Source organism: Argopecten irradians, chromosome 13 (genome assembly GCF_041381155.1).
Source record: "Argopecten irradians isolate NY chromosome 13, Ai_NY, whole genome shotgun sequence".
NCBI lineage: Eukaryota > Metazoa > Mollusca > Bivalvia > Pectinida > Pectinidae > Argopecten > Argopecten irradians.
The window spans coordinates 30,355,340-30,368,155 of NC_091146.1; the positions used below are offsets into that span (position 1 = coordinate 30,355,340).

A 12,816-nucleotide genomic window follows, 5' to 3' on the forward strand; every position below is an offset into this window, starting at 1 on the left:
AGGTTCAATGCCATATTAACAGAGATGTACAATATACGCAAACCAGATCAGTGTCATATGTCATTTTTACCCACAGACCTAATTTGGTGTGATTTATTATCTTAACGTTTTATTAACAGTCAGGATCATTTAAGAACGGCCTCCCATGTGTGCAAAGTGTTGCGGTGTGTAAATGTCTGGTTTTCGGGCAACTGAAGCATACCATCCGTTTTGTTTCTCCTTGTAGTAACGAAAATCTTGCCCTTTTAGTCAAAATTCTCGACTGATGTCAGCTAATGTAATAGTGGAACATTTATTTACTTCTGGATTAGCCATAACACCACATTTCTGTCCTCTTTAAACGTGATGTCGCGATGGAGACAATTCAGTAGTGAACAAAATTTGTCAAAAGTATAAACAAATGAAAACTGAACCGCCAATAACAAATTTTATTTCATTTTTATACAAATCTTATCAAGTATATTTTGTCTTTATCCTTCTGTTATTTGACTATTTCCATTCTCCAAAATATCAACGTAGCGAGTATCGTCACCTGCGGTATTAGACGCTCTGCATGCGTAATGTCCGAAGTTCGCTTGAGTGACCCCATTAATGTACAGATCAGCACCTTCATTACGGACAAACACATTTGTAGGCTGATCGCCGGTTGGAGACTGTATAATAAAATAATTTATACTTAGTGTAATAATTTTGTTTGACAATTTTTGAAATTACCCTTTTTCATTTTTAACTTTTAAGTTGATGGCATTTTTTTTTTTTTTTTTTTTTACCATGGTTTTAACAAATACGGAAAAATACCCCAAATATATCGGAGTTTGCTTTGAGCTCAAATAACAATATTATACACATATTGACTTTTTGGTAGGTTAATACGAGGATTAATAAACCTGAGAAAGGTGATTTTCCCCGGGGCCGAAGGCTGAGGGAAATATCACCTTTCAATGGTTTAACAATTTCTGGCATTAACCTACGAAAAAGTCAATATTTGTTTTGTATATGAAATGATACAAGTTTTGCTATTTCAAATAATTTTGAAGAAAGGACAGCGCAATGACTAAACAAAAAAGGTCAAGAAATATATATATTCTCGTTTCCTCAGTAGGTACGATTAGTACTTCTGGGATACTTTTTCACAATATAATCTTCGAATATACATCGAGCCTATATTGGACGTGTGTAAAATAGCTTTCTTATTCCTACTTTGCCATGTTTTATTTGACTATTGCGCGATGATCGACATGCTCTATTTGATTTGTCAAAAACGTAGAAGAGACGGGGATTTCCCTGTGTCTGTTTATAGCCAGATTACCGAATTTGCCTACTGCAAAATCACTGTCAAATTCATGTTTTGTTTTCAAATTGCGGATGGTGTAGCCTACATGTATTTAAATAAAATCAATACCATTATCATATATAGACTTAGTGAGATTAATATGATGTTATGTGAACTAGTAATGACCGATAGCGTATTACGTATTACTATACATAATATATGCTAATAATAACAAAAATACTGTAAGAGGTATTTTCATAGTTCCAAGTGTTCCGAAATCAGAATGGTTTTTTTAGTGTTCCAGCAAAATTAATATATTGTAACTTAGTTACTTTTGGAGAAAATCAACTTGTTGTGTCCCATTTCCCCAATACAAATAATCACTGTTGCCATATCACTACGGTGTTTATTTCGGTAGGAAACAAGCGTTCTGACGCCCGTAGTATTTGCGAATTTAAACTCAACAAATGTAGCAAAACAATATTAATAAACAAGGCACTTTCAGCACTATATCGAGATTAGTCAGGCATAGAACTCGATACCATATGCAACAGAACATATTTTAAAATAATCATGTGAGTTAATCTTGAAACATTATATAACCAAAACTTCCCTTTGACAAAAAAAAGAACCAGAAAACAAGCGGCCGAGGTTCGATACGCACTGCCGGCGTCAATATTTTCTCTTTTTTATTTTTTTTAATTCACAAAACTTGTGAGAACTACATGTATTATGCTGTATCTTTGGATTTACATCGGACACACGCTCAGTGTCTTAAAATACTAGTTTTCTTTTGGTGTTGACACGAAAAGACGAGATGACTCGGCAAAACATCGTCATGTCCTCTCATCGCACAAACTATATTAGCATCGATACAATCTGATTTACATACAGATCCTTATTATCACTTCGTTTGATATGAGGATCTGAGAAAATCCCATTTGGGGTCATGTCCAGGTGACCTTTGGAAATGGCCAATCAAATTGCTACTAAATTTTGACAGTGAATTTCAGGGGCGAAATAGTTTGAAAAAACTGTCAGAATTATTTTGGTTTACGAAGTTATCTCGCCCAACGAGCACAATAAAGCTAATTATTTATGTATACTGGGAAGAAATTTCGTTTTCAATGGATATGACAGGTGTAGAAAATGTATCCTATATGAAGACCACGTGGTATAAAGGTCATCTGGACGTGACCTCCTATGGGATATTGTCAGATCCTTTATATAACGGAGTGGCTATAAGGATCTGTATTTTAATCAGATTGACATCGATATTGATTACATCAAAATAAAAATGTCTAACGTAGGAAATATGGATTTGTATATTCATTATTTACATAAACCAGTCATTAAAACAAATCATTTATTTCATCTAGACAAATAATAATTTGCAAATTCCATACACTGCATGCAACGGGATCTATATCGCTACCCACGATGCACTCGATCGTGGTCTTATATTAATTAACTTTTCATCGATTATTTGATCTAGATATATCTGTCTTCGACAGAGGCAGTTATATGTTTATGAATATGTGGAAGGAACACATACACACGATAAAAACAACCCATCTCAACAGATATTCCGGGACCGTACAATGTAATATTGGTCACCTCCGTCCATGCACAGGGGCACGCAGGTTTGTCCACTTAATTTAAAAATGAATCATATATTATCAGTTAGCTTGTAATTATAAGATTTATTACTCTGATTTAACGGACGTCATAAAACCATATAGACCGAATCAACAGCTCCTTAATTTTGTATTAGATATATAATTGTTTTATTAAAGATGCTCCACCGCCTTGACGAATGGTATTTTTTCACTATCTTCTTATTTTAATTTCAGACAAAAAGTTAAAAAAAATAATTAATTGCGTCCCGAAAAAAATACTAGAGCATTATGCCCTACATGGAATTTAGTAATGATTGTGCATGCGTCAAAAGCAAAATAAATAATTATATATGCATTTTTGTGTTAATAAGTCATATATTTACACGATTAAATGCCAATTATTATTCAATGATGAATATAGTTTATGCTCTGTCGGCGGCCGAGCTACTTTAATGTCGAATTATTTTTTGTCTAAATAATACAATATACTTACCAGGAATCTCCAGCTTATAGTGGGAGTCGGGTATCCAGTTGACCTACATTTGAGATGCATGTATGATCCAATTGTTACTGCCTGAGGTATACTGACGAACGTTATCACCGGCTTTGAGACTGAAATATACAAATATTTGTATAAAGATAGGTTCCGGCTTATTTGCGTTATTTTTTGTTATTAACACAGCTGAAGTAAATTACTATGTCTATAAAGTAGCTTATAATTGTTTAAAAAATAATTACATTGAGAGAAATATGTGTAAATAAATCAATTTAAATGAGAGGTTATTGAATTTTGGCCATAATGTATGCAAAGGGAAACTAAATAGAATAAATGGGAAGAACGAAAATTGAAAGTAAGAACAAACCTTTAATCCGTTAGACTTGATTTCCTGCATTACGAGTTGTATTACGAAATTTATTTATTTTTTTACACTAAATCAAAATACATGTAAAAAATTGATTAAAATACCGATCTCTCTAACTTCTCCGTTCAATAGAAGATCGGACAACTTCCCGTAAGGGGTCATGTTCGGATTTGTCAGAATTATTTTCGTAGTCATCTCGCCTAAATAGCACAACAAAGTTAATTTTTTATGTAAAATGGGACGAAATGACTTTCAATTAATGTAGTATTGTGAAGAAAATGCATGTGATCTGAAGTACAGGTGGTATAAAGGTCATCCGAACATGACCCCTTATGGATGTCAGATCCTCTATTGAAAGGAGTGTTTATAAAGATCTGTATTTTAATGAGATCTTTTATATAAATATTCATATAAGACAGGTGTGTATTCAACATGACGTACTAAAGAGGATGGCGTTTTAGATCACAAACTACATTTGTATGTAGCGTAGTAAAACTGGCGAAGATAATGGCCCATACACGACCGATTTAAACTGTCGGAAACCGCCAATGTCGTATTTGTGTGTATAATGTTTAAATAGAGGTCGTCTTTAGAGTATATTATTATCCCCCGCCCAACGAAGTTGGCGGGGGGTATTCGTTGGGCGGGGGGTATACAAATGGGTTCCGTCCGTCTGTCCGTCCGTACGAATTGTTTCCGGAGCATAACTCAAAAACCAGTAGAGATATTTCCACGAAACTTCATACACACATTGTTCTTATGGTCTAGTAGTGCCTTTTGGTATTTTTAGGTTTTCATTTTTTGCATTTTTTCCGTAACCATGGAAACATTGCTGAAAATATTATTTTTTTGTAACAAGTTCGTTTCCGGAGCATAACTCTAAAACCAGAAGAGATATTTCCACGAAACTTCATAGACACATTGGTCTTATGGTCTAGTAGTGCCTTTTACTATTTTAAGGTTTTCACTTTTTGTACTTTTTTCTGTAACCATGAAAACATTGCTGAAAATGGCAGATTTTTGTGTAAGAATGGTTTCCAGAGCACAACTCTAAAACCAGCAGAGATATTTCCATGAAACTTCATAGACACATTGTTCTTATGGTCTAGTAGTACCTTTTGCTATTTTTTTTTTTTTTCATTTTTTGCACATTTTCCGTAACCATGGAAACATTGCTGAAAATATCATATTTTTGTACCAGGTTCGTTTCCGCAGCATAACTGGAAAACTGGTTGAGATATATGCACGGAACTCCATAGGCACATTAGTCTTTTGGTCTAGTAGTGCCTTTTGCTATTTTAAGGTTTTCACTTTTTGTACTTTTTTCTGTAACCATGGAAACATTGCTGAAAATGGCAGATTTTTGTGTACATTTGTTTTCAGTACAATGTGACTGGTTGGTGTGAGTTGATTGGTGTCGTCGACGACACGCTTCAGTGATAAAGCACTAAAATAAGGACAAGAGTTCCACTAAACAAGAAGACAAAGCACGAATATACAACAGTCTCCCAAAACACTCACTTCACACCACACACAAGACGCCACATCTATGGGAGACCGTTTTAAAAACCAAACCAAAACAGTCGTCCGGCTCCGTTAGAGAAAACAAAGCTAAGGAATATACTCACTGGTCGCTCCAGTCGTTGTTGGAATGGCTGTAGTTTGTACGTTTCCAGTAAGAGAACATTGGTCATTGCAGAAGTTACCTGAGCAACACCTGGAGCAGTACTGTGAGGACCTTTTCTTCCCCACCACACCGTTGATAGGAATACTTAAACTCTGGCAGTCCTATTGAAAAGACGAAAGGCAATGTAACTTAATTCTTACAAGTTCAAAGGACATATACTTGGACCACGCAAAGTGGGCTTTGATGATGATGGATGTTGCTGGTCTTGTGCCTGCAATGATAATAGAGATATAAAATCGTCTTTGATTGTGTGAATACTCTGTTGTTTGATTCGGAGTAAACAAAAAGTATGATTGATGTAAATAGAGGGGGTAATGAAAATCTATCTATTTACATATTACGAAACGTCCACAAATCACATCTCAGGTAATATCAGCTGGTTTCATTCAATTTATTAGGCCTAATGTTTTATTGACATCTCGGACCATTTAAGGATGTAATGTGTTGCGTGTGTATGGTTTGGGAGGCTGCGGTACATTCGTGTTATGTCTCCTTGTGATATAGTAGTTCTTGCCCTATTTATAGTGCTATCACACCGAAGCATTCTACAGAAGACATTACATACGCACACCCCATCGGTTCAAATGGTACTAACAATAGGCTAACCAGCCGTTAATTAGTCATTGATAAGTATGTTCCTTGTATTTCTACATTTGCTTCACTTACACAAATAAAATCTCAAAATTAGTCATGGTTCTAACTTTAACCTAACATGACAAGTCTTAACGTTCAAATATATTTTGGTCTTTTTGTAATTTGTTTACATTACATTTCTCAAATCTATTTACGTTCTTGAAATATATATATATATTTTTTTCTTTTTGTGATTAGTTAATTATATTTCTCAAATTTATTTACGTTTTCAAATATTTTTTTATATAAGTTTACACTATATTTCTAAAATCTATTTACGCTTTTCAAATATTTTTTTCCTTATGTAATTTGTTTACATTATAACACATTATAAATATTTTTAAATAGCACTGCTTCTCTTCGTTTGAATCAATTCTCTTATGTCCCTTTGGAACCACTAGTGTGACTCAGTTAGTTTAATGCTCTGTTTTTGTTGTTAATTTGTATTATTACGGCGTATAAACAAAACAAACATCAGTCATATTACCAGTGATAATATCAGGAAAGTTTACATTAATCGTTATACGTTTTCTTCAAAAATGATCGAACAATGCTGCTATCAAGTTGTTATGCATTTGAATACAAGTAAGGTTATACTGTAGCATATTACGTAATACTGTGGTATATTACGTTATATACGTATAAATTACGTTATACTGTGGTATATTACGTTATATTGTGGTATATTACGTTATACTGTGGTATATTACGTTATACTGTAACATATTACGTTATACTGTGGTATATTACGTCATACTGTAACATATTACGTTATACTGTGGTATATTACGTTATACTGTAACATATTACGTTATACTGTGGTATATTACGTTATACTGTAACATATTACGTTATACTGTGGTATATTACGTTATACTGTGGTATATTACGTTATACTGTAACATATTACGTTATACTGTGGTATATTACGTTATACTGTGGTATATTACGTTATACTGTGGTATATTACGTTATACTGTAACATATTACGTTATACTGTAACATATTACGTTATACTGTGGTATATTACGTTATACTGTGGTATATTACGTCATACTGTAACATATTACGTTATACTGTGGTATATTACGTTTATACTGTGTTATATTACGTTATACTGTGGTATATTACGTTATACTGTGGTATATTACGTTATACTGTAACATATTACGTTATACTGTGGTATATTACGTTATACTGTAACATATTACGTTATACTGTAACATATTACGTTATACTGTGGTATATTACTAAATATTACGTTATACTCTAACATATTACGTTATACTGTGGTATATTACGTTATACTGTAACATATTACGTTATACTGTACCATATTACGTTATACTGTACTATCGTTACACTGTAACATATTACGTTATACTGTAACATATTACGTTATACTGTATTACGTTATACTGTGTTATATTACGTTATACTGTGGTATATTACGTTATATTGTGGTATATTACGTTATACTGTAAATATTACGTTATACTGTGTATATTACGTTATACTGTGGTATATTACGTTATATTGTTATATGTATATTACGTTATACTGTGTTTACTTAATGTATATTACGTTATACTGTGGTATATTTCGTTATACTGTAACATATTACGTTATACTGTGGTATATTACGTTATACTGTGGTATATACGTTATAATGTGGTATATTACGTTATATACTGTGGTGTATTACGTTATACTGTAACATATTACGTTATACTGTAATATATTACGTTATACTGTGGTATATTACCGCATTTCCATGACCACATCGACTTGTCCACAGGAGCGATCCCGACAAACCACTCTGCCTTTGTCCAACGTAGCATTGCTGGTTCAATAAATATGTTTATGATTTTTAATGCTAAAACAACAAAAACCGGTTATGGAACACAAGGTCATGTTGTAAAACAAATATAGCTTAAACACTAAATAAATGCAACTACACCTGACCGAGCAGTTTTATTTTCAGCATAAAAACTTTACATGACCCAGAAATATAGGCAACTGTACCTGGTCGAGAAATATATTCTTCTGCAAATAAATGCAATAGTATTACACCTGGCAGAGAAATGAATTAATATGAACAAGAAATTTGATTCCCCGCAAAAGTATTACAACTACAACTGATTGAATAAATTGATTCTCCACTTATAGTATAACTACACATGATCGCGAAATTTAATTTTTCGCAAATAAATACCAGTAAACAGTAGTGTACCTGGTTTTTGGGGCAAGCCATCACTCTGTCACACTGGTCAGGTGCATGCATGTAGTCACAGCTGTAGCAGAGAACCTGTCCCGTCATGTCTAAAACTGTTTTGAATATTAAAAAAAAAAAAAAAAAAAATCTTAAAAAGTTCTTAATCGATGACATTTATTTTTCATTACTTTGAAAGTTGACTTTGAATGTATCAATGGATTATAGTTTTGTCTGTCTTCGATAGTACAGTGGTTACTATCACTGTCCTTATACCTACCCCTGGATCATAGGCCAACTGAAGGCTCTGTGGGCGATCGCCGGTGAGAAGGTAGTTTGATCCTTTGGTACATATATCAACAGACTTAGCATCACGGTACAATGTGAGTGACAATTTCGCTTTGTTGGGTGTCGCTCTCTTTAAAATCTATGAAATGCTCCAGGTTTGGATATAACATATATTCTTACATATAAAACAGATATATACTCTAGAGGGCAATATTCAATATAAAATGTATCCTCATTAAAGTGTTATAGGTCAAATCGTCGTCAAGGCAATGATACTCCGCGCAGGGAAGTAATTTGTTAATCATATTTTTATGTTTTAAAAATATTTATTAATAAAGCTTATTGTTTTGTTAAATGTTATTGTAAATAGAATACATATCCTTATTATCACTCCATTTCATGCAGAATCTGAAAACATTACATAGCAGGTCATGTTCCGATAACTGTAAACTTTCGAGTTCCCGGTACTTCGTCCTATATACGACAACTGAAAACGACATTTCATCCCAGCAACTCGTATTTAGTTGTGACTATGGTTGATATGTCTCCATGCCCTAAATGATTCTGATTTTCTTCGTCGTCAAAAGTATGAAGTAAGCAATTTCATTAGTCAATCCTAAAATGTGAAAATCAATCAGAGCGTGTCCCCTAATGGGATCTTTTCATATCCATTGATAATAATATAATAACATATTTCCGTATTGGCATATTACAGAATTATCTGCCCTTGTGGGAAAGTTTTGATTGTAACGACATGCTTTTACGAGCGTATTGTCATACTATTTAGAGAAAAACGACGTGAATTTCGCTAAAAAAATACTGATATCACAATGAATACCTACCCGCAAGGGAAGTTTAACTCGGTAACAACCAAAGACGTAAATTTTTCAATTTGACAAATTAAAATTATTATGACGACATCTCACCTGTGCTATTACAGAACCCATTCACAACGTTACACAGCGCAGTGTCATTACAGCAGGAAGAACATAATTGGACATTTCCAGCCCTTAGTCTCGGGACGTCATTGTCGGAACTTCTCTTTCCGGTATAACCATAGCAACCCTAAAACAAACAAAATCCATAGTCTTCATTGCCTGCTGTAATTTTTTTTCTTTTCATGGCAGGGGGTCCTTCCGAAAATACTGCTAGAAATTATGAACGCGGCCTAGTGGAGAGAATTGGTTCTAAGACATGCAATGTAATAGTTCACTATCACAAGGAGACACAGTAGGAACAAACCGGTCTTCCCAAAGGACATCCACACACCGCTTTATATTTCACAGATGGTAGGCCTTTCTTGAATTACACTGATTGTTAATAAAACGTCATTCATAAGCTTAACCTAATCACACAGGGTCATATAAATGTGTATAAAAAAATTGTTTGTTTGAATAATTAACGTCCTATTCACAGGGACATGTAAGAAAGGCCTCCCATATATTGTGTGTAGAGTGCATGTAGTGTGCGATGCGTGTCTTGTGGAGACTGTGGTATATTCGTATATATATATTTGAGATGAAAATATTTCGCAGCAGTATACAAATGCCAGGTAAAATTACTTACGTGAACAGAATGACATCCAATATCGTAATATGTGTGGCCGGTCAGAGTGGCGTATTGCCTGACGTAGCAAACCTGGAGGAAACAAAGCAAAGTTTAGTCTGTCGAGGTATTCATTGTGTATAATGGAAATGAAATGCAATATGTAAAACCATTAAAAAGGCAAATATTAATAATAAATGAATTAAAAGATATTTCAGATATGACGAAGGAGGTATAAATACCGAATAATGTAAATATACTTAATATGTTAGCAGTAGTTTCATTTTGGCGCTTTTCGCACTGTCTTTGAAGCGCTAATTTTTGTACAGCGTCAAATTTTGTATAATGGTTTTTATGATATTGAACAACCGAATAACGCTAATTCATAACCGCGCTATTGGATCATAACTTAGAGTTTTTTTCGGATTTGCGTCAAAATTGACTGCGTTAAATAGATATGTTTACGGTATACGTGTTCTATTCTATTCTCGTTTTCCCGTCCGTGATGTTGTAAACATGTTGAATATGGTATATCAATACCTGGTCGTCAGCACATTCACCGACCGAGTCGCAATCACGAGGGTCGGCTACTTGTGAACAAATTCCACATAACTGACCCCCATCTGAGAAAAGATTGAAAATAATCTGTAATGGATGCGTACAATACCCATTGTTATAATCGTATACATTTTTCAATCGTCAGTGATGACAATAACTAGCAAATTAATAGTTACGACTGATTATTTAATGAATGAGCCATATATTTATGGATTAAACATTACATGTATTTATGGTCTAGAATTAACTAGATATTTCCGTCTCGTCTAGATATGCTACTGACCGTTAGAAGCAGGTCTGACATTAGGTAAGAGTCGTGCCCCCTGTGTCAAGTCTGATGATAACAAAGTGAATCAGTTCAGCAGGTTTATTTTTAATCCTATCAAGTCTAAGGACTGCTTTGCCTACGGTCAGTATACTGTGACAAAATGGGAGGGTTTCAAGGTGTTTCAAGCCTTTCAACACAAGCAATATACATTGTACACTGGGACGTCCGCCCATTAGTGACCATAGCTGTCAATTGCAATACTGTATAGTTGCTTATATTCGCAGTGTTTTAATTATAAATAGTTTCGCTAAATTCTCTGATACATCCTAATTCGCGAAATTTAATACCTCATGAAATCATCAAAATCATGATTTATCCTATTATAGTCTTATAATATTGACGATAATTCGCCAAAATAAACCCTCGTGAATAAGTTTCAAACAATAAATCGCGACATTGTACACCCACAAAATTTAAAAACTTTACATTATACGACCTTGAGCCTAATAAACCAAGGCAAACCTGAAAGAATTATATTCCCTCTTACTTGTCATATGAAGCAAGGATGTGAGGGCAATGACAAGGAATCTGCAACGTAAAAACAATTGTGATATTGTAATTCCATGTTAAGGTAGACAACTCGTGATTTTCATGTAGGACATGAATTATGAGGTATGTCCCAAGATCTTGAACTCACTCACCCCTGAAATTTCATAATAGGCAGGTTAAGTCTTTATTTAAGAAAAGCCTAATTTTTGTTTTTCATAAGGTTGTAGGTTCAAGATATAAGCATTAAAATAATTGTGGTTCAATCGACCATATAATACAAACTTTCAAATGAATATTTTTTTGTATTAAATTAAATGACCCAATGAAAAGCATAAATTTATGTTAATCAACATTATAAATGAAGATAAATTAGATGATATGTCAATTCAAAACAATTCAGTTAATTAAGGTAAAAGATAACGGAAGTCTTAATTGAGGAGAAATGGAGTATGGTTTTTCTTCTAAAATCCACATAACATTAACTTCGTCATAGAGTAGAATGTACAATTTTCATAACATTACAATAAATATATATGTAATGTAGATACGTACCTAGTCCCAAGTGACATCGTTACACAAATCTACTGTCAGCTGTTCGACATTATCTGTGATAGGGAATTTTCAATGACCTGTATGGCGTTTCAAACCATATTATTTTGGCAAACCGTCTCCCCATTGTGTCCCTGCATAATGGCATGTGTACATGTAATTCTTTCGTATAACAATGCTTTATCCATTAAGAATACCACAATCGATGCTATTCTATTTAGTTTCATGATTCGATTAAACAAGATTATCTTCTTATGAAGTTGTCCGTTGTGACACATATTTTCAAATTTTCAAAATTGCCGTTATATTTGTGTGGAGTAAAATTACCAAATCGCTCTGTTTAGTTGAGGTCATCGGCGTATATTTAAACGTTAAATACTTACAAGAATATTTCAAAGAACAGTACAAGACGGTTTTAACGAACCTCTCAGGACCAACTAAATCACTTTGTTATAAGCATAGCTCGTTATAAACTTATTACAGACATGTATTACAGACATGTTACAGAAACATTAACGGGGAATGAAATTCTCAATGTTTTAATCATGAATTTGTTATTCGTTATAACTGTGATGTACTGTATCATAAAGATATATAGGGAAGAGCGCGGACAATAAAACTATTACTAGACTTCATTACCCAGACGACATAGTCACATGTTGTTTCGAGGCTAGGCTTAACAATTCAACTGACGGCCAAAAAATACCGCCATAAATCTAAGGACATATATCCGTCTGAAATTTCGTTCACCTTGACAACCTTGGACAAATAT

General features: G+C 33.7%; 1 protein-coding gene across 1 annotated transcript; it reads right to left on the minus strand.

The window, feature by feature from the left end:
* Positions 1–414: 414 nt before the first annotated feature.
* Positions 415–12,180, minus strand: LOC138306066 (limbic system-associated membrane protein-like). Its single transcript, XM_069246412.1, has 10 exons — positions 12,048–12,180; positions 11,494–11,534; positions 10,661–10,743; positions 10,142–10,213; positions 9,502–9,640; positions 8,309–8,403; positions 7,841–7,918; positions 5,384–5,543; positions 3,386–3,504; positions 415–653 (listed from the first exon to the last, which is right to left on the minus strand). The coding sequence occupies exons 1-10, from the start codon at positions 12,062–12,064 to the stop codon at positions 471–473; spliced, it is 987 nt and encodes a 328-aa protein (XP_069102513.1). The 5' UTR covers positions 12,065–12,180; the 3' UTR covers positions 415–470.
* Positions 12,181–12,816: the final 636 nt, after the last annotated feature.

Bases quoted from the DNA above. Each gene is read 5' to 3' on its own strand.
- LOC138306066 (XM_069246412.1), bottom strand. The intron at 10,744-11,493 runs GTAAGAGGGAAT...ATCTTTTCTCAG, and splicing joins ATCCTTGCTTCATATGACAA to ATGGGGGTCAGTTATGTGGA. The intron at 5,544-7,840 runs GTAATATACCAC...TCTTTTCAATAG, and splicing joins GATGTGGTCATGGAAATGCG to GACTGCCAGAGTTTAAGTAT.